This window comes from Macrotis lagotis, chromosome 4 (genome assembly GCF_037893015.1).
Source record: "Macrotis lagotis isolate mMagLag1 chromosome 4, bilby.v1.9.chrom.fasta, whole genome shotgun sequence".
NCBI lineage: Eukaryota > Metazoa > Chordata > Mammalia > Peramelemorphia > Peramelidae > Macrotis > Macrotis lagotis.
In genome coordinates, this window is record NC_133661.1 from 80,058,024 (window position 1) to 80,081,307 (window position 23,284).

General features: G+C 37.8%; 1 protein-coding gene across 50 annotated transcripts in view; it reads left to right on the plus strand.

The window, feature by feature from the left end:
* SORBS1 (sorbin and SH3 domain containing 1) overlaps positions 1-23,284 on the plus strand; it is a 306,979-nt gene that overhangs the window by 218,189 nt on the left and 65,506 nt on the right. For 32 of the 50 annotated variants that reach the window (XM_074233269.1, XM_074233279.1, XM_074233271.1 and 29 more), the window contains 6 exons: positions 366-538; positions 2,331-2,394; positions 5,000-5,074; positions 5,427-5,489; positions 15,725-15,772; positions 15,878-16,007. In XM_074233269.1, coding sequence (XP_074089370.1) covers positions 366-538; positions 2,331-2,394; positions 5,000-5,074; positions 5,427-5,489; positions 15,725-15,772; positions 15,878-16,007 — 553 coding nt within the window. The remainder of the gene's footprint in view (positions 1-365; positions 539-2,330; positions 2,395-4,999; positions 5,075-5,426; positions 5,490-15,724; positions 15,773-15,877; positions 16,008-23,284) is intronic. The other 18 variants (XM_074233277.1, XM_074233314.1, XM_074233285.1 and 15 more) reach the window with 1 other exon arrangement.

Here is a 23,284-nt window from a genome sequence, read left to right on the forward strand (position 1 = left end):
TTTATCCCAAATCTTAGCTGGCATTCTTACATTATGTTTAAGGAGAAATACTTTTACAAGTTGAAATGTTAGTAATTGAGAGTATGATTGAGAACCAATCAGTTTATTGAAAGTCCCAAGGAAATTAATCATGACTAGTGTAATAAATTCTTCTATCTCCTGTTCCTAGAAGTGCCTGGTGTCTAGATAAAATAAGTTAAATTAAAAAATACAAGAATATAAACATTCAGGCATTAATATTGTTCCATATCCTGTCTCATTTCAAAAGTTCTAGAACAAGTTGTTCAATCTCTATAGATCTCATTTACAACCAAGGCCAGGTATTGTGAAGCATTTATAATTAAGAGATTCTCCTTCAATTCCAGATCCTGTACCAGACAGAAGGAATGAAGAGAAAGTAGATTCAGCACCAACATGGGAAAAAGTTCAGCCTAACACACGACCAGATAAAGCAGCAAAGGATGAAAGCAGAAGACTGGTTAAGAGCCCTCAGTGCCTAAGTGATGGTTCCATGGATGAAGTGGGCATTCCACTAAGGGTATGAGTATAAGGGTATTCTAAGAGTCATTATTAAGTCAAACCTTAAAACAAACTTAGTACAATATGTATGTCACCAGCTTCACACACATACACACACACATACTAAATATATATCTCTATATATAGATATATATTGTGTATAGATGTATAGATAGATAGATACATATATATTTTTTACATTTATCTGTCTATATGTATATGTAGCAGGAAGGATAATTAAGAAGACCTTCTATATGGTTTCATGGTCAACTTCAAAATTGTCCATGATGATTCTTTCCATGTCTTTTTGTTTATAAGTTTTAATAACCTAGTCTAGAATCCTTTTATGCATTTCTTTAACAGACATTTATTAAGCACCTTCTATGTAAAATACAGCATTTCTCTCTGCCAGGTGGTGAGAGAAGAAAAGATAAATAAGAATTAGTTCCTATCTTGAGCTTTTCTCATGGAAGAAATCTCATGGATAAAATAAAAGAGTAAATCATAAGGCAAAAATAGGATATATTGAGAATATAAGGCAAGAAGATATAAAAAGCATTCTGAAAGTTCTAAGGAGGAAAAAAATAATTTCTGACTAGAGCAATCAAGGAAGGGTTCATGGAACTGGAAGAATTTTCCAGATAGATAGTGACACCAAATTGTAGGGGCAACTAGGTGGTGCAGTGGATAGAGCACTGGCCCTGAAGTCAGGAGGATCTGAGTTCAAATGTCACCTCATACGTGTAATAATTACCTAGCTGTGTGACCTTGGGCAAGTCATTTAACCCCATTGCCTCACACAAAAAAAGAAAATAAAAAGAATTGCCTAGCTGTGTGACCTTGGGCAACCCCATTGCCTTCAGTAAATAAAAAAATTAAAAAAAACCCAAATTGTAAGGAAATTTTTCTTCATAATGAGATTTAAGTTTACCTGTTGGCAGCTTCTACTCCATTGTTCCTAGTTTCTCCCTCTCACATCAAGTAGAACAAGACTCATTGCTCTTCCACATTACAGCCTTTCAAGTAGATAATGATCCTGTTCATCCCCATCTTTCTTTTTTTTTTCTTTTGGGAGCTTATTCTCCATGATATCTTGCTCTAGTTCCAGTTTTGATTTCGGGGGTAGTATTGATGTTAACTGTAGTTCAGTAAATGAACTTAGAATTCAGTAAATGAACTTGAATTTAGAGTTAGGAAGACTTGAGTTCCAGTCTAGACTCAGCTACTAACTGTGTGACTCTAGGAAATTCATTTAACCCTCTGCCGTAGTCTCCTTAATAGTCAAATATGGGTATCTTTCCAAAGTTGATCAAATTAAAAGAGATAATATGTGTACATCATCATCATCATCATCATTATTATTATTATTATTATTATTATCATCATTATTAATTAGCATGGGGCTTCTTCCTTGATACATCAGGGCCTCCTTGCATGCTCTGGGTCCAGTGTTTCTGGAAAATATGACAACTTAAAAAAACAAGTTCAGGGAACCCTTTAACATCCCTTAACAATCATAAATCTAAAAATGCTAGCTATAGCAATAGGGTAAGAAAGAAATTAGATATAAGCATTAACAAAGAAGAGTTTAAATGTATCTTTTGTGAATAATATTTTAGTTTATATTGAAAACTCCAAGATACAAAAAAAAAATAAAGAGTGACATCTAAATGTAAATCATCAAGCTAAGAAATGGATTTGATTTTATCATCACATATTCCAGTTTATTGTAGTAGATTATTTATGTAATAATCACAAATTCTAAGCCATAAGATTTTGATTATAATTCTTTCTTATTATTTTTTATCTAGAACACTGAGAGATCCAAAGACTGGTATAAGACGATGTTCAAACAGATCCACAAACTTAACAGAGGTACTGGTTTTAATTTGGTGAATCTCTCTGATATTATGATTATAATGATTAGGTTTATCCAGGGGAAATAATATAGGTGGTAACAATCTCTGCTAAGTGTTTTTTACCTTGGTGCATCCACACATTTCCAAGAGCTGTAGAAAAAAGGTCATTTTAATAACTGCCTCAAATTTTGAGTTTAGAGTTCTGCTGTAAAGTCCATTTTCTCAGTCACTTGTGGGATACAGGTTGCACACCAGCCTCCACACAAGCCTGGAGGTAAAAAGCCAAGTTCTTTGATCTCTTCTTGGCCAACTAGCGATGGCCATGGGGATAGAAGTGGGGAAAGAGCCTTGGAGTTGGAAGACCTTGGATTTGTCCTGACTCATTCATTAAAGAAGAGATTTTTAACTTTTCTCTTTCCTGTCCTACTTACTCAACAACAAGGAAAATCATATCATCATCATCATCATCATCATCATCATCATCACCATCATCATCATTCATATAGTTTGAATCAAAATGAATAATGGCTTAGAGAGCTGACTTTGGAGCCAGGACGATCTGAGTTCAAGTCTTGCCATACTCTCTGTATGACCTTCAGACCTGTCATTTGATGTTCTTGGCCATTCACCGATAACTGTATGGCAGAAAACATAATCCAATTCCTTTGGTAGAGAAAATTTCTTTATCTGGGAATTCTCTATCTTAATGAAATCACAGGTCCAATTACCTGCCTTCATATATGAAATGCTTTTGACTACCTTATCTTAGGCTAATTTAGCCTAAGATTAATACTTCAAGGATTTTGTTTATCATCACATATTCCAGTTTATTTATAGTAGCCTATATGATTTTTATTTATATAATGGTCACAAAAATTCTAAGCCATAAGTTTTTGATTGATTCTTTCTTATATTTTTTTATCTAGAATTCTGAGCGATCCAAAGATTTTTATTTTTAATGCAATTTTAAGTTTTAATTCCTTAAAAAAATACACTAAGACTTTTGGGACATTCAGTTTTATACCTCTATTTTTTTCAAATGGAAAAACTGAGGTTCAGAAAAGTTAACTGAGTGGCTTGTATTCACAGTTAGGTATTTTGAATCCCCATTCTTATTTATTCCAAGACTAGCATGGTGCCTACCATCCCTCTGGGGGATCTGTGTTTAAATTTGTGACCAAGTGCTTCAGAAAGCATGGTACAGATGGAAGTTGTATTCTTAATTATAATTATCTTAGACTGAGAAATGGTTCTTGGCAAATTGCCTGAAGAACCAGACTGGAGTTCACACACCAGGATATACTCACTCACACTGGGAACTCTCCTCAGTTAAAGAAGGTCACTTCCAAGTCCAATCATGCCCTGAAATTCTGACTGATAGCTAGCCTGCTGAGAGAACCCCAGCATGACACGATATGCAGAACTTTTCCAAATCTTTGCCTTATTTTCTCATGTGTTCTTAAAAGGATGACAGGCAGGAATGCACCTTCTTTCCCAGTGGGAGGGAATGTGGGTTCTTCCAAATGCTGGCCATCCTATATCCCTCCCCCATAAAGCTAAATCAAGTCTGCAACCCTGATACTATAAGACACCAAAAAAGCTTTTCTGTAGATAGTGCATAGAAGAACTAAATCTCAAATTACTGTTTCCTCAATGGTATTGAAACAATCTGTTTATAACAGCCAATGCAATTAATAACTAGCAAATACAATATTAAAAGTGAACTCAAGTGTACTTTAATTTTGATATATATACAATCCCCAAAGTCTTACTGTAATTGTGAACTTAAATAGGCTTTAAATAGCTTTAAACCACCCATTTATGAGCATTTATTCTGTAAATAAATAAGTCCGATATTCTTGTATGATTAAGTATAACCTTGGTAATATTAATTGTTTTTATCCTTTTGTTTTCCTATCATCAATCACAGTTCACTTGCCAATTAGCAAAGTCACTTTTTGTTCCCTGGCTTTCCAGTCCAGTGACTGACTGTTAAGCAGACCCTTGGGTGTGGTCATGCCCTTTTGCCTTCTGACTGACATCGCTTCTTATAGCCTGGCAGTGCCCCTGCCCAGATGCAGAATCACAGGTGCATGAAATACAGGGAATGTTGGATGGTGGCACACCCATCCCATTGGGATTCTTTGATTCCCTGGGCTGTTAACCCAAAAGGAGAGGCTTGAAACAAAGCATCTGTTCTGCTCTGGTCAATCGTGATCTATCCAGGAGTTGGCAAATTGGGAATCTGGTCATTTGCCTTATTTATAAAGGGAATGTCCTAATAAAATAGGTTGTGATGTAAGTACATTTGTATGTTAAGCTCTTTCATTCGCTTACTTGGGGGTTCTATTCTGAAACATAAATGCAGCAAAAACTTGAAACTATGCTCAGCTAATTATGGGAACTTGGAGATCCTCTCCCCATCTCTTTGGGCATATCTATAATTCAGACAAATGGATTCCCCCAAGAGTACTTAGGATTCTTTGGCTCCTAACTGAAATGTAGTATGTACCTCAATTCCAGGAATCTTTCTGAACTGCATATGTATGGATTTTCAGCCACTCATTTTCTCCATTTGTATCTTCCTCTGTTCTTTTTCTAAAACTTGTGACTCTATGTAGACACTACTGAAGAAAACCCTTATTTCCCCACCTACAAATTCCCTGAACTTCCTGAAATCCAGCAAAAGCCTGAAGGTACCATAAGTTTAGACATCAGCTTATCTGTTTGCTGTTCCTTATATTAATTATTATAGTTCTGGGCTTTATTTTTTAATTATTATTTTAGGACTAAGATTTGGTATTTAGAATAGATTTTTTAAATTCTTTTTCTGTTGACAAAAATTTTATTTCACTCATCTGCATGATGTGATCTTTAAGATGATTGAATTCTTTCTAACTCATTAATCTATTTTTAAATGTGATGCCCATGTGTTCTAATAGCACTAAAAGAGATAACAAAGTTACTTCCAATAGCCAACAGGGGAATTGTTAGTATCTCTCCTTCCTTGTGGATAGTCTCAAAATCCACTGCTTTTCTCTGCTACAGAAGACAATCCTTACTCTCCTACCTACCAGTTTCCTGCATCTACTCCTAGTCCTAAATCAGAAGGTAATTAAAGGAAAATCTTGTGCCTCCTTTTGTGCCAGTGGTGTGCCTTTCATTTTTCTCTCTGGGCTTTTCCCGTTGCTAAGGGACTCTATCCTAATGATTTGCTTCTCTTTTAACCTTTTATTTTTGTAGTATTTTCTCTTTGCTCTCTGACTGTGTAACTAAGCATTTTCCTAGATTGTGTTTTTAATCTGATCCCTTTAATGTGGTAGGCTGTGTAGTCTAACAAAGAATGCCTGGAACATCTGGGATGATAAAGCTATTGCTGGGGAATACTGAATTGGGACCATTGCCCCAGGGCCAGGTACTTTGGGAATGACAGGGAAGTGAGTCATGGAGGTAGCATCTTTTTTTTAATATGATATTTTATTTTTCACCAATTACATATAAAAACAATTTTTAAATGTTCATTTCTTACAACGTTTGAGTTCCAAATTCTGTTCCTCCCTCCTTTCCCTTCTTGAGAAGGAAGGCAATTTGACATAGGTTATACATAGTCATGTAAATAGTTCCATATTAGCCATGTTGTGAAAGAAAAAAAAAACAGAAAGTAAAAGATATGTGCTTTGATGTACGTTGGCTTCATCAGTTCTTTCTCTGAAGCTGGATAGCATTTTTCATCATGAAATGGAGGCTGCATCTAAGGAAGTAGTAGGGTATGGCTGTGACAACTGACTCTGAAGACCTAAGCACCAAAATAAAGTAAATGGGGCTGCCCTTCCCCATCCTTGAAAATAACCTTTCAAGAATTCTTTCCAGGGGCAGCTAGGTGGCACAGTGGATAGAGCACTGGCCCTGGAGTCAGGAGGACCTGAGTTCAAATTTGGTCTCAGACACTTAATAATTACCTAGCTGTGTGGCCTTGGGCAAGCCACTTAACCCCATTGCCTTACAAAAAAAAAACCTAAGGAAAAAAGAATTCTTTCCATTCCTAGGTTTCCTTTCATGTTTATCTTAACCTGATTTTACTTAGAATAAAAACTTCTGGAAGAAGGGAAGCAGTTGAGTGTGGAATTCCAAAGGACCAGTACTTGGAAGTAGAAGACTTGTTATAGGGAATGTCCCAGAAAGTTGTATATCCTTGGTTGAGGAGTAAAGGAAATCTGTGAAGGACTAAAGGCTCAGTCCTATCCCTTGACTAAGGATTTCCACCAGTTTGAGAGAGAAAGAATTTGCTGAGTGCTTACCATTTGACAGAAATGTATATGATTTTGTTGGACTAGATGGAAACTGATAAGGAGAGCACACATTTGTTTTTAAATCATGGGTTTTTAAACATTTTTTTTTGGTGTATTTTGACAGTCTGGTACCTTCTTCTGGAGGTTTGTAATGGGGAATTCCAAAAGTGGAATGGGTTTGAGGAGTGTTTAGGTATCCCCCTCGTTTGAGGTCTTCACATGTGGGAGATGTTGTCAAGGGGATCTTTAGTGAAGTACAAGATGGACCAAATCTCTTGATTTCCCATCCAATTCTGAGAGTCCATAAATATACCTAAGTATTTAACCTAGTCTTGGGGTGAACATTGCATCCTAGAGAGTCCTGTTTTATAAATGAAGGATTACAAAAAGGCATATCCCAAAGAAAGATATTCTACCATTGAGGTGACATATATATGGAAAGAGAGTTATCCAGGGAGATGTCTAGGTGGCTTGGGTTGAGAAGTATATGACTAAAGAACAGGATTCTTTTTGTTTTGTTTCATTTTGTTTTTCACAGTCATTGCCTCTTTATGGATGTGGATACCATTATTTCATTTCCAGCATCACGTTTGACTCAGCTGAGCTAACTAACCCAGATAATCCTTCTTTCTTAATTGAATGGATCAAGTTCACACACCCTCCACACCAGCCCATGCTTGCTTTGTGCTAGCTATCTTGCTAAATGTTGTTAGTTTTTGTTAAAGCTGGATGCTCAGTTTGGGGCTCCACAGCTTGAGCAAGATGTGGAGAATCTGGAGAGATTCCAGTGAGCATAACAACAACAACAAAAAAAGATTAAAAGATTGAATAAGAAAGGATATTGGCTAGGGGCCTTGAAGGTCTCATTGCAATCTGTAGTTGATTTCTAGTCTTTTGTTGCCAACTCATCTTCTCCGATGTCAGCCCAGTTTGACAGCCTGAAAACAGTGGTTCAGAGTATAAAGTGTTCATTCAAAAAGTTTTCTGATATCAGACATCATCTCCAGAAAAACCTCAGTAACAGGCTTGAAATAGACTTTAGGAGGGAAAAACTGAGGAAATTGGAGTCACTTAAGCCTTCTCACTTATAAATGCAGGTTATTTTCCACTGAAAATTAAACAGGAGGCTGGGTAGGCTAAATCACAGCAGAAAGGATTTAATCATAGTTTTTTAATAATCAATAAGTCTTTATGAAGTGCCTACTGTGTGTCAGATACTATGCTAAAGCATAGATAGAAATAATGAAAACAGATAAGCTCAAAGAACTTACAGTTTCAGGGCATGATAGAGAAATCAGAGAGGTCTCAGTTCAGTGCAGCCAGGTAAGAAATGAGATGTTCTGAGCTGAGTTCCCTCTTTAAATGGAGGTTTGGGCTTTTATGGCTCCAACCTCAGAGGGTAGTGATGAGGGGGAGTCTCAAGGCTAAGGGGATCTTGCAAGAGAGTGAAATTTTCCTAATCATGATCTTCCTTGGGCATAGCAGAGAAGTCAGAGATGTCCCAGAGTAGTACAGCCAGGTGGGAAATGAGGATTTAAACATAAAAATATTCCATGAGTAAACACTGTCCGACTTTTAAAATAAGTTATTGGGAAATACTCTTCCCTGGAGAGCTGTCTAAGCTCAAGTCAGACATCCATCTGGCTAAGAGTCTAGGATCAAACTTGCTGAAAAATATGTCCAGTGAAACTTCCTTAATTTGGACAAACTAAAGAAAGGCCCGTTGGATTTTTTTTTGTTCAGTCATTTCAGTCATATTCAACTCTGTGACCCCATTTGGGGTTTTCTTGGCAGAGATACTGGAGTGGTATAAATTTCCTTTTCCAGTTCATTTTTACAGATTAGGCAACTGAGGCAATCAGGGTTCAGTGACTTGCTCAGACTAGTACAACTGTTAGGTATCTGAGGCTGGACTTGAATTCAGGAAAATGAGTCTTTCTGGTTCCAGGCCAAGCTCTCTAATCATTGCATCACCTATTAGTCCTTGTTTTGATTATGGGCCTTTTTAAAGAAATGCTAGTTTATTATTTCCAGATAGTGATCCCACTTCTGAGTTTCTGTATTAATGATCTACCGTTTGGGGCATTATCTGAGACAAAATCCACCACAGGTAGAATGACTTCCTGAACTGTTTTTCCTCAATTGTTACTGCCAATGTAAGGTCAAAACATTTTAGGCCTGAGGGAAAAAAAAAGTCCCATTAGACAACTCTAGAACCTATCTTCCTGCTATGGAAAATGTATGTCATATGCCAAAATTGGAACTAGAGGGTGTTCTTGTATGAGTAGATCAGAATAATTTGTGATTAGCATATCACAACTAGCTCTAGGCTGGCCTGAATTTACATGACAATGATGCTGTTTGTTAGTAATCTTTTTACTCTTAAATAGTTTGAAAAGTTTATTCTAAGTAGGGAGTAATCTTGGTTCTACTTTTCCTAGATACAAAAGTAAATTTTTGATATGCTTGGGTAGAATCTAATTAGATTTAGGGAAACCAGAATTAATAGGTTTAAATCTCCTTTCTTTCTGGAAGAATGGATTGAAGCAATCTCTTGAGTCTGTTATCAACCAACGCTGGTAACTGTTTGGTGATGAGATAATGTTGAAATGGACAGTGTTCTTGTCTTCTCCTCATTAACAAAATGAAGACAGGGCGGCTAGGTGGTGCAGTGGATAGAGCACTGGCCCTGGAGTCAGGAGTACCTGAGTTCATATCTGGCCTCAGACACTTGATAATTACCTAGCTGTGTGGCCTTGGGCAAGCCACTTTAACCCCATTGCCTTGCAAAAAAACCAAAAAAAATAAAAAATAAAAAATAAAAATAATAAATAAATAAATAAATAAAGGAAGACTATCCCACCAAAAAAAAAAAAATGGTCCATTGGTCCTAAGAATCCTGGTAGGGGCTGGGAAGAGAAATGCTTGAAAAATAATATTTTTTTAAAACTTCTTTTACGGGGGGGCAGCTAGGTGACACAGTGGATAGAGCACTGCCCCTGGAGTCAGGAATACCTGAGTTCAAATCCGGCCTCAGACACTTAATAATTACCTAGCTGTGTGGCCTTGGGCAAGCCATTTAACCCCATTGCCTTGCAAAACATCCTTTTAAAAAATTCTTTTATGTACAAAGCTTCTTTTAGAAGTGTTTAATACATCATTTTCATGTAAATATAAATGATATTTATGTTGTAAATATTTTGAAATCTTTTTTACTTTCCTCTTGAGATCTACTCAATTATTCCTGTGGTCCTTACACATTGCTGATTATCTGTGACTGACAGATTCCTTTGAGAGATTGAGAAGATGCTAGAGTTCATCATGTCTGATCCTCCCCAAGCTATAGTCTTGATTTATAGGGTAGAGACCTGGAAGTAACTTCCAGTCTCTTCTAGTCTAAAGCATTCATTTTACAGATGAAGAAACTGAGACCAAGAAACTGTCACAAGATTGGTCAGTCAGTAAAGATTTATTAAAGTGCCTACTATGTTCAGGTCACTGGCTTTCTTGGCCAAGTTACTGGAGTAGTTTGCCATTTCTTTCTCCATGTCATTTTTTAAAATTTTTATTTATTTATTTATTTTTAGATTTTACAATTTTTCCTTTAATCTCATTTCCCTCCCCTCACCCCCCACAGAAAGAAGTCTGTTAGTCTTTACATTGTTTCCATGCTATACATTGATCTAAGTTGAATGTGTTGAGAAAGAAATCATATCCTTAAGGAAAAAAGTAAAATATAAGAGATAGCAAAATTACATAATGAGATAACAGTTTTTTTAATTCAAAGTAATAGTCTGATCTTTGGTCAAACTCCACAATTCTTTCTCTGGATATCCATGATACTCTCCATCGCAGATACCCCAAATTTATCCCTGATTGTTGTACTGATGGAATGAGCAAGTCCATTAAGATTGATCATCACCCCCATGTTGCTGTTTAGGGTGTACAATGTTATTCTGGTTCTGCTCATCTCACTCAGCATCAGTTTATTTTCTTTCTTTTTTTTTTTAGGTTTTTTTGCAAGGCAAATGGGGTTAAGTGGCTTGCCCAAGGCCACACAGCTAGGTAATTATTAAGTGTCAGAGACCAGATTTGAACCCAGGTACTCCTGACTCCAGGGCTGGTGCTTTATCCACTGTGCCACCTAGCTGCCCCTCAGCATCAGTTCATGCAAATCCTTCCAGGCTTCTCTGAATTCCCATTCCTCCTGGTTTCTAATAGAACAGTAGTGTTCCATGACATACGTACACCACAATTTGTTCAGCCATTCCCTAATTGATGAACATCCTCTTGATTTCCAGTTCTTTGCTTCCACAAACAGGGCTGCTATGAATATTTTTGTACAAGTGATGTTTTTATCTTTTTTCATTATCATATCTCCAGATAATTTTACAGTTGAGAAAACTGCGGCAGACAAGATTAAATGGCTTGCCCAGAATCATACAGCTTTACTAAATGTTTAAGGCAACAAGAACCTAAAAACCATGGAAATAAAGTAAGGTGTAAGAAAACTGGAGGTGGGGGAGCAAGTTGTAAAAGTCTTTGAACAAATTGAATTTTATATTTAATTCTGAAGTTGATAGGAAGCCACTAGAGCATATTGAATAAGGGTATGATGACATCAAAATTACAAACTAGAAGATTACTTTGGCAGCTGAGTGGAGTGAAGATTGGAATGAGGAGAGACTTGGGACTGGGAAAAGTCAAGGTGATAAGGGTCTGCACCAAGGAACTGGCAATGTCAGAAGAGAGAAGGGGAAATATATGAGAAATATTACAAAGATAAAATCCATAGATTGTCTTAACAAAGAATGAGAAAGACTGGGAAGTCAAGGATGATAGCTAGTTTGCCAGCCTGGGTGACCAAGAGGATGCAGATAACTCTACCATTAAGAAAAGTTCAGAAGCGGGGGGGGAGGGGTTGGATGGAAAGATAAATGGGTTCAGGTTTGGACTGAGTTTAAAATGTCCATAGTATGTCGAATTTGAGATCTCTAAAAGGGATTTAGAGATGAAAAGCTGGAGGTCAATGGAGAGGTTAAAGCTGGATAAGCAGATTACAAAATCATCAACATTGTGATGATAATTGAAGCCATGGGAACTGATGAAATTAGAAAGTGAAGTAATACAGAAAGAGAAGAAAAGAAAGCCCAGCCAGAACAGAGTCCTGTGGGACACCCACAGTTAGAGATGTGACCTGAATGAATATTCAGAAAAAGAGATTGGGAAGGACCATTAAGACTGGTAGGAGGGGGCAGCTAGGTGGAGCAGTGGATAGAGCACCAGCCCTGGAGTCAGGAGTACATGAGTTCAAATCTGGCCTCAGACACTTAATAATTACCTAGCTGTGTGGTCTTGGGCAAACCACTGAACCCCATTACCTTGCAAAAGAAAAAAAAAACTTAAAAAAAAAAGACTGGTAGGAGAAGAACCAGAGGAGATCAGTGAACCAAAAACCTAGAGAGAAGAGAGTATCAAAGAGAGGAGAAGGAGAAGACAAGAAGGATGAGAATTGAGAAAAGGCCCAACAGATCATGACACAGGCTTATTAAAGGATAGGAGTGGTAAGGAAAAAAATTCTCTAACAAGGGTGATACCTTGGAATGGACTCTAATTTGCTCATAGGTGTAAGTTCATTATAGAGAAATAATGTAGCTACATGGACCAACAAGAGACTTGAAAAGTTTCTTCTGTCAATACTCTTTCCATGCTTCAGAACTGTCTACCTGGATATACCCACCAGTAGCAAGTCTGACTCCTCCAAATCTTTCAGAATACCTGAGGGACAGAAGTAATTCATCCCCTCAGAGTCAGCATGAAGATAAGCTCCCTAAACTTGGTTGTCAGTTTATAATGCCAAGGCCCATATTCACGATCTTAGAATTTAGAAATTGGATCTAATTATGTAGGTTTGCTTGAGTCCTAGAGAGATTGAGTAGTTTTCCTAAGGTCATAGAGTTGACCCATCTAGCATCCTTGCTCCTGAATCACCAACTCACTCATTCATTCACTGAAATTTTCCTCATCCTTAAAGAATGTAGTCATTTTCATAACATAATGAGAGTTCAGGATAGGATGCTAAATGGAGGAAATGGTATCAATTTAATATTTTAAGAGTATTGTTCTTTCCCTGTTGATTCATCTAACCCCTTAGCCAAGTGAACTGTGGTTGAGAGAGTTGTTTATATCCTTTTGTGTTGTTTCTCCTTCCCAACATCTCCTTCCATGCCAATTTTTTCCCTGCCTAAATAATAGGGGTATAGCTATAGGGAATGAAGAGAATCTGGAACCACTTGAGATTACTTCTAATTTTCATAAGGAAGTAGGTTAGAAAATTCTTCTCTTCTTTTCCTAGATGGGAAGTATACCTTGATGGATTATGGAAAATTGATTTTTCCCAGGAATATCTAGATTTGAATAAAATGAGCCTCTGTTGGCTCTACAGAATTTCTAAGAATAGAAGGCAGAGAGAGCTATTGGGCATATCCTGGGCAGGATCCGGACCTTCTACCCCCAAACTTAGAAAATGCTGCCCAGAAGAGGTGCTGAGCTGTTCAAAACTTTTCTACCTTTGCCCTCCTAACAAAAATTCCCTTAGGAGTTCCTAGCAGGGGAAGCGGAAGAGGCTTAGTCTGTTCTTCAGGACAGAGGTGAGAGTTGGGTTCTTTTTTCTACTTTCACTGGAGCAATAGGAGGAGGGAAGAGAGAGGACAAGATATGGTGAGTCTCTCCCTTACACTTTTGGGGCCTGGGAATCTGTTTGTCTTTAATATTCTTTTATTCATATTCATCCCCTTATTGCCTTAGGGGGGAAAAATCTCTCCCCATATCTCAGTCCCTAGCCCTTGAATTTTTGCTACCCTCTGAAGTCTTCCTTTCCTAAGAATCTTCCTGCTTTCAGCCAACTCCCTGTATTTATAGACAATTCTCAGTATCCCCAGTTTCTCTAGAGCCTCTTATCCTCCTTTGGGTATCTTTCTTCCTATATTCTCCCTCTGTCACACTGTTTCTACCCTTACCTGTATTTAGTTTCCTAATTGTATGTGGGGATATCTGGAGGTGTGTGTACCTGAGTTTTTGTTTCCCTCTCCCTGCCTTTTCTTTTCCTGGCCTATACTGTAACTAATGATGGTGAAATTAGAACCTTAGGGTAAAAACATCAGGAAAACACCATTTTTGCAACAGAAAGAAAAAAATTATATTAATAAATGTTAAGGGTCCAGATAAATGTAATCATTACTTGCAAAATCATTTTTACTAATGTGGGAATGATTATGCAAATGCATTCTCTTGACACTTACCCCATTCCTCACTTCTGATAATGATGCTTTTTATAGGCCACTCATTCTTAATCCTGGCTTTGTAATAGCCATATAACAGCTCTGGTTATTCCAAAGAGACTCATAAAATCCTCAATAAATAAATAATGTTTTATGGCACTTTCATTAGCAAAATAAATATATATCCTTATAACCTTCTTGAGAAGAGTAGTTCTTCCCACATCCGATGAGATAAAAATATGAGACTGTGACCCCATAAAAACTGAAGAATTACTATTGTAGAAAGTCACTAGTTTCTAACTTATACCCAGGATCAATATTAGTAGACTGTTGGCATAAAAAAATCCATTTAGGCTGGTATTTGATGTTTGATACTTGGAAATGTGGTAGTGTGGATGTAAGGTTGTATCAGACGTGACAAGAGGCTTGAGTTCAAATTCTGCTTCTGATACTTACCAAGCTGTATGACCTTGGGTGGGCAAGTCATTCAACCTAATCCTTAAGCAACTCCTTAGAATTTATCTAGAGCAACTGGTTGGCTCAATGGATAGCTAGGAGCCAGAAAGACTCATCTTCCTGAGTTCAAATCTGGCTTCAGATACTTACTAACTGGGTGACCCTGGGCAAGTTTCTTAATCCAGTTTGCTTTGGTTTTCTTAACTGTAAAATGAGCTAAAGAAATGAAATAACAAACCATTCCAATATCTTTGTCAAGAAAACCCCAAATGAGAGTTGGACACAAATGAAATGATTGAGCAACAAATTAGAACTGTTTCCTAGTTGTGTTGATGGACTGAGTTCCCAGACAGGGATTTCCCTCATGCCAATGGGATCATGAATTTCTTCATATATTTGTATGAAATTCTATACTGAGGGGAAATCATGAGGGGAAATCTATTTGAGCTGAGCCTTGGAGCAATGGGGTTTTGAAGGATAGTTGTCAGGGAAGAGGGTTGGTTTATGGGCATTTTAGACCTAAAGAATGGAATGGCATTTCAGACAGGAATTCTATTCATGCTTAGGTTTGGCATTTTCTTTTCACCAACTTTTCTGTGAAGTATCAGTACATTTAGTGGGATTTGAAGCTTACCAACCCATCGGATTAATTCCAGCTCAGAAAAAAAAGCTGATAGGTTTTAATTATTTCTCCCTGTTGCCCAGTTTTCTTTCTTATTCAGCTTTTCTCTAATGTTGGCTTAGAAACACATTAGCCATATAGTGTAGCAAGAGACATGAACTGGTACCTGGTGTCCTTTGAAAATAGCCTGGATTGGAATCAGCATCCCCTGAGCACAACAGGGCAGGTGGAAGACCACCCTAAGCTCATGCTTAGGGTCAGGTAGGAGAGCAGAGCAAAGAAAAAGTGGGCAGAGGTACTTCTTGAGTCTTTTCCCTTCTTGGCTTTTCATTTCTAAAACCTGGAATTATAAGCAGTCCAGGGGCTTACCTTGACCACCTCATGGGACGGGCTCTCATGGTACATTCTGCAGGTATTGGATACAGTTGCCTCTTAGCTGATGGAGCAGGTATCCATCCCTCAAGCCTTCAGTGGGATTTGGGGAGGAAAGTGGTGTTCCAGTCTCATGTTTCTGCACTACAAACCGTAATCTCATTTGTTCCCGTAGTAATGCTTTCAATTATAAACCCCTTTTCTTTTGCTTTGGTTTTTCTGGCATGCCAGGATGCAATTGAGAGCAAGTTGAATTTTTTTTAAAATCCCATGGATTCTTTTACCTTACTGGCTTTTAACCTAGTTACACTTTGTTTTGTTTGCCAGATGATGATTCAGAGCTCTACTCCCCTCGATACTCGTATTCTGAAGACTGTAAGTGAAGGGTGGGGGAAGGATGTTCTCCTTGTTCAGATTTACTGGGGAACCTAAGACACATACTAAGTATTGTCATCCTTCTCTTTCCCCCTCCCCTCATAGCAAGAATCCCCTTTTCTGTGCCTCGTTCAAAAAGTGAGATGGAATACATCGAAGCAGAGAAAGTGGTCAAGAGGTCTGCCACGCTGCCCCTCCCCTCCCGCTCTACATCTTTGAAATCAAGTCCTGAAAGGTATTTCTTCTTTGTTTTACTCGTCATTCTCATCACCATTGCCATCATCATCATCATCATCATCATCATCATCATCATCGAATGTTTATTGAGAATCTGCTGCAAGTCAGCCACTGATCAGTCAGGAAGACTTACTGAACATTTCTGGGGGAAGGACTTGCTTATCTTTTGGCTGGCCTCTCATCAGACCCATGCCAACTTCTTGAGGCTGAGCCATTAGCAATTACAAAGAAATCATCAATCCTCCCTTTCCAAATTCCAGAGCACTAACATGTTCTGGTAGTAGAGCCAGGAAAAAATTTGAACTCAATTGAGTCTTTTGCCTGCAGATCAGGGTGTTTTAAGAGTTGATACCCCATAAGAATTATTTTCCCCTTTTCATAAGAGAAGTCTTAGCTACAAGATTGAATGGAGTTTAATATTTAGTTCATGATTTGGAAGGACTGAAAGCCCAAATTGGATTTGAATTTTTAAAGGAAATGGTATCTTTAGCAAAAGGCTTGGTTTTTGTTCTAAAGCTATTATCAGCCAAGTGTTACTTTATGAAATGAAGGACTTTTTCTGCATTATATCCTGTGCCATATTTTTGGACCTTTTCAGGCCTGAACATACATGGAAAATGTTGAAATATATCAGGATTATGGTCAGGCTTCTTCTTCTTTTCTCTCTCTCTCTCTCTCTCTCTCTCTCTCTTTTGGTCTGTCTCGCTGTGTCTTTTTCTCTCTATTTTCTTTCACATAGATAGACACAAGAAGGAAGTTCTCTAATGTTGTCAAAGACACAACTATTTCTGACATTGTGACATAAGAGTTCTTTGGTGTACCCTTTGACCAAGATCTTAGGCAGCTTTCACCATAGTCCAGTGAACAAAGGTTCCCCAGAAGCATACATGGTTTTAAGGAATACAGAGAAAAATCTTACAGCTAGTGATACCCCAGATAGCTCAGAATTGCATTATTTTGTGATCTCACATGGTTCTCATGCTCTCTCCTTCCTAGCAAAACATATAAACATTAGACATGTGGAAAGGGTAAATTTGAGGACCATCAGGATAGAGATCTGGGTGTGTCCTTGGCTACCTTTTTGCTCATGTACTGCCCTTACAGTCAACTCAAGAAGAAGAGAAAGGATGGTGGTTTCATTAGGGCTAGTTATATTAAAGCTGCTGCCTTCCTGCTCTCATAGTTCAGTTGCCCCAAGTTCATGATTTGGTTTAGCATACTCCCTCTCACAAACATCCATTCTTTGAAAGCAAAGTGACTTTATTGTCACCCATTATCATATTCTTTACTTGCTTTATTTCTGGGCAGTTGAAATTTTTAGCTTTCTCACAGAATGAATACAGGCCATATGCTTTGATCTGTATCCATCAATATCAGTCTTCTTTAACAATTTTTTAAATGCTTCTTTTGCATCTAAACCCTGAACCTCTACAAAGAAATGAAAGAGCTAGGAAATAATATTAAAAGATCAAGTGGAAAGCCTATTTCTGAGACTTTTCCCATTTTTCCTTAAAAATAAGTTCTATTAAACCTACTTTCTTTTAGCCCAGAAGTGATGACCTTTTAGTCTCATTCCATTTTCCCTTGGCCTTGCTCTGTAGCCAAATACCTAATACCATAATAACTGGGGAGGGGGATTATTATTTTGTAGTGACCACCATGTTTACTCCCACTTTCACCCCTCTAATAAAGCCATAGATAAATGAAGACTTGGCTAACCACATCTAAAGTGTTTCCAAATCTAAACCTAGAGGATTCTTTTCCTCCTTCTCTATCCAACATTTAAGGAAAGCTCAGTTTCCTGACTCAGGTGCTTCCTTCTTTATACCATCTCTATTGCCATGTATTGCATGGAGATAACTCAGATTCTGTGGTAAGGACACTGTTTTACTATCTGTGTGACAAACTCATTTACCTGCCGAGAATGAAAACCACTGAGTTCTAGTAGAGAGAACTCCAAACTGGGAGTCATGGGAAGGACCTTGCAGAGGAAGCATTAAACCTGACATTATAAAATCATGGCTATAGACCTAGAAGGGACCATTGGGCTCATCACCCTTATTATTCCAATACTCTTATTATCAAGATAGGAAATTGAGACCCAGAAACTTAAAGTGACTTGCCCAGGCCACACATGTAAGATAAGATTTGAACTTAGATCTTTTAACTCCAAGTTCATTTCTTTCTATTCCAACATAGTCCTTCCTCAAAGATGGGTTCAAATTTTATTTCTGCCACTTAAAAGTTATATGATATTGGGCAACTCCCTGTAAAATAAGGGAGCAGAATTTTACCTCTAAGGCCATCTCATGATTTTGAGAGGCAACATGGTAAAATGGACATGGCACTGGACTAGAAGTCCAGTTTGAATCCTGTTTCAGATCATTATGTTCTCTAACTCTGGACAAGTCACTCAAATTCACTTGGCCTCAGTTTCCTCCTCTTGTAAAATGAGAAGGTGAGCCCTCCCCTCTCAGATCCTTTCTAGCCTAAGTCTAGGGTCCTAAGATTCATTCTTTATTCGCTCCATGGCCCAACTAGCAAGTTTATTAGAAGATATTACAGCCCCTTGGGACCCATTCACTTGGAGGAGATGTCACTCTTAATTATCCTTGATCTAGAAGAATGTGAGACCCAAGAGCTATTCATGCCATGCCACTCCCACTCCAGAAGGAGATTACCACTGATCTGCACACATCAGATTTAAATCTTAATCTAGTAAGAGACTTTACCACAAATTACCATCATCAAGTTCATCAGCCCTGTGGGAACTCCTCATTCTAGGATGGTGACAAAAAACAACACATTGGGTGCTTGGGTCTTCATCTTTGTTTTCAAGTAGATTACATCATTCATTTTTGGTACTTTCTTAGTCATCTCCCCAGAATTTTCACAAAAAAAGGAACAGGACAGACCCTCAAATCACTGGGAAGGATGTGGAAGATGAACCTTTCAAATCCATAAGACATGTAATTCCTATTATTACATGGTGTCCAAAAAGAACAGAGGGCTGAGGGCAGATCCTCAAACTAAGGGAACAGAATACTGAGTCATCTGGGAAGAAAACCAAAATGGCCATCCATTAAACAGCCTAGTTCGCTTGTATAGATCTGCATGATATCTATAGGTAGTCCCCTTCCCCTTGTGTAATGCAATATTTTCTGCTCCCAATCATTTAAGAGAGAGAGGCAGTGTGATAGAATGGATAAAGAACTGCCATATAATTTGGGAAAATTGGGGTTTAAGCTCTTTTTCTCTCATACTGGCAGTCTGACCATGGATTAGCCTCTTGGGACTCTAGACAACTTTCTAAGCTATAAATTGGAGAGAAGGTGCCAACCTGCTTTGATAGAGAGAGTTTCCTCAGCTGGGACTTCTATAAAGCAATCACATCATATCTAGTTCCTATCCCTTTCATTCAAGACCCCAAATGAATTCACATCTGTTCTCTGAGGGTTGCTGGTAATGACTATTCACAACTGAACACAGGGACTCAGGATCCTGTCTTATATCCATCCCTGTTTATAATTCTCTGAGTAGCCCAACATCATATAACTTTTAAGGGGCAGAAATAAAATTTGAACCCATCTTTTTTTTATTCAAAAATCAAACTTTAATAAGGTGAAAGGTACATACAACAATTTTTAAAAATCTCAACCAGTCCAAGAAAAGCATCAAGTAGTAGCTTAATTCCATGGCCCATGCCCTCCTGGCGAATTTCTTGACAGCATGGTGTACTTTCCATTAGAAGCATTTTTACCAGTGATGGGAACATCTGTCTTCTACCTATGGCTTAGGGCTTCGAGTTAGCTTCTTTAACAAGATGGCCTGAAACTATTCTTGTACAAGTAATTCTATAATCTGCTCCTTTGTGAGGACATCGGGGTCCAGCCACCTTCTTTGGGAGAGCTCTCCGAGATGTTGGAGCAGTTGTCGGGGCCTAGCAGCATCCTTGTAATGGAATTGTCTAAATCTCTGTGGAAAGTTCTCCTCTTGGGCCTTGTGATGCTTAAGTTTTTCCTGCATGGAATCTTCCTCTACATTCACCACCAGGGGCTCAGCTTCTTTCAGTGGAGCCTGGAAGGGGGCAGTCAGTGACACAGGCACCTTTGGCTTCTCAGTCATCATCATAGGGGGAGGTAACTCCACTTGCCTAGTCTGGTTTTCTGCCCCACTCTCTAAGGAACACCCTTCTCTCTCCATTCAAGAACCAAGGAAAGAGAAACTCCCAGAACCTAGTTCCAGACTTCTGATAGATCTATGTGTTCCTGGGACTCCTTGACCTGGATAATCATCCAGGACCTGGGGGATAGGAATGCAGTAGAGCTGAGTAGAAGAAGATCCCCTGAACCCATCTTTGAGGAAGGACTATGTTGGAGTAGAAAGAAATGAACTTGGAGTTAAAAGATCTAAGTTCAAATCTTATCTTACATGTGTGGCCTGGGCAAGTCACTTTAAGTTTCTGGGTCTCAATTTCCTGTCTTGATAATAAGAGTATTGGAATAATAAGGGTAATGAGCCCAATGGTCCCTTCTAGGTCTATAGCCATGATTTTATAATGTCAGGTTTAATGCTTCCTCTGCAAGGTCCTTCCCATGACTCCCAGTTTGGAGTTCTCTAGGAAAAAATTCCAGGCTTGTGATCTGGTAACTAAATTATTAATATTGTTTTCTAGTCAAGTGTTAAGTGCTCTAAGTAGGTCTTATAACAGTAAAGGATCAGACCTGTTGAAATATTGAATATGAAGTAAAAGGATGAGACCTTTTCAGTGGCATTGTTTGCATCTGATACTGAGCAGTTGTTTTTATAATATTAAAGATACTAGGGAGTTAAAAGAGAAATGTAGGAGAGAATTATCAACACTTATTTTTTTAAAAATTGTTTTTCAGTGGGAGAAAGAAAACCACTACCATTATCATTTTTCTCATCAACAACAGTGAACATTTAATGAGCACCTATAACTTTCAGCTTAGCTCTAAGGTCAATGGAATGATTTTGAAATATCTCTGCTTGCTACAGGGAAAATTTATGAAGAAAAAAGAAGGTATCAGTTAAGACTTCCTTGGACAGCTTTTTTAAGAGACTTGGGCCATCTAAATCATCCCCCCCCCCCAAAGCCCTTCTAAATCCTAAGAAGGCAAGCAAAATTATTATTAATTAAATGTTTAGCTTCCACAACTCATTTTGAACCAAATTTATGATATAGCAAAGTTATACTTTTTTTTAACTACTGTATTCATAGTACATTGGGTGCCCTTGTATTGTCCACATGTACAACCTATTTTATAGGACTTGGCTCACACTTCGATTTTAAATGATTCTGGATATTTATAGTTACTGTTTATTTAGTTTTATTACCTATCATTGGTCATGTCTGTAATTTATTTGATTCCAAGTATTTCCTTGGAAAGAAGATGACCTCTATTGTTCTTTTGAGAAAACTTAATTTTCTTTATAATGTAATTTCTAGGAACACACATTTAGTTTCTATGGCCCTAGAGTCTTCCTGGGATATCATGCTCTATCATTATGACTGATAAATGATAAATGCTCATAAGTTTTGCTGTAACTAAACAGTTGACTGAAGAGTAAATCATTGGCCCTGCTACCAATCCAATTGCTTCTTTGTAACTTGATTTTACTACTCATGTGAAAAAAAGATTCAATCCATTCCAACTCAAGAAACTTAATTTAAAGGAATCATATTTGAAAGACTCTATAGGCTTTTGAAATTTCCTTCCATTGGGCAAAAACCTGAGCCATTTTGTGCCAGGACACCATAGGCTCATTAGGTCCTAGATTTATACATGGAATAGGCTTTAGAGATCACCCAGTCTAACTTCCTCATTTAATAGATAAGAAAATTGAAGCCCAGAGAGGGAAGTTGCTTAAAAGTCAGATGACTGATGTGGTCTCTCTCTCTATGAGACCTGAATCTATTGCTTTAGGCAAAAGAAGAATTGAGAAATGTCCCCACAGGACCTCACACCATCAGATTTAGGGTAGAATTTTGCAAAAGTCAGAACTGTCCTTCAGTAGAATTGACTGCTTCAAGAAATAGCGGGGTTTTTTCTCCCTACCATGAGAAAGAGATATGAAGATAGGAGTATTCTTTTTTCAGGTGAGGGCTAAACCAGGTGACCACTGAAGACTTTCCCAACTCTGAACTTCTGTGACTTGTGAATTTTCAGTTTATATGAACCTTCCAACCATACAACTCCCTCACCTGGTGTCAAACTGGATATTGCATCCACTGATGATCTCAAATATACTTCCCTTTTCAGGAAGGAAAAGTGATATATATATATATATATATATATATATATATATATATATATCACTTTCTTTTCAGTATGAAAGAATGAAGTGTTATGGCCCACCAAAAGGACCAAGGTTTTCTCCATCTGTATACCTCCATGCTTTTGTTTATGCTATTCCTTTATCCTAAAATGCCTGCTTTGTACCTCTCCACCTTTATGACTCTTGATCATCCATTAAAGATCAATTTTTTAAGGATAGGGTCAATGCTGTAGTGGATAGAGTGTTGGATTTGGAATTGAAAAGACAGGTTTGAATCTCACCTCATTTATTACCTTGGGCAAGCACCCTCATTGAAATTGAATTTCCTTTTTTTTTTCAATAAAAAAAATGGACTTGATGACCTTTTAAAGTCTGATCCAACTCTCAATCTATTAGAATATCTTCTATTTCTTAGTGTCTTCTATGATGTCTACCTTGAGCTAAAATTAAACCTTCTCCACAAAACAATTTTTTTCTGACATTTCTGTTTTGGGCACCACAATTTTCCAATCACCCAATCTTAAAATTTCAGAATTATTTGTGACTCCTCATACTCTCTTTCTGCCTCACAACCAATCAAGCCCTTATCAAATTTTGCCTTTGCAATATCTCTGACATTCATCATTGCCTACTTTCCCCAATCAAGTCTTATCTCTTCCCTAGAATACCTTCTGCAGTCTATTACTATCACCTCCCCTACCCATCCTTCAAGGTACAGATCAAATGCCACCTGTTCTAACTGCCTTCCCTCATCATTCCAGCTCAATGATCCTTCAATTCTTCCCATCAGCAATTTGACTCCTCATGTGAACCTGATCACAACTTGCCTTGAATTATAGTATTTAGCTTTATCCACCGGCATATTTGTTGAGGACATAAACCATGCCACATACAGCTTTGTCTATCAAACTTTACCTTTCACTGTACACACACAATACACAATATACTTCATTTATTTATTGACTCAAGAATATT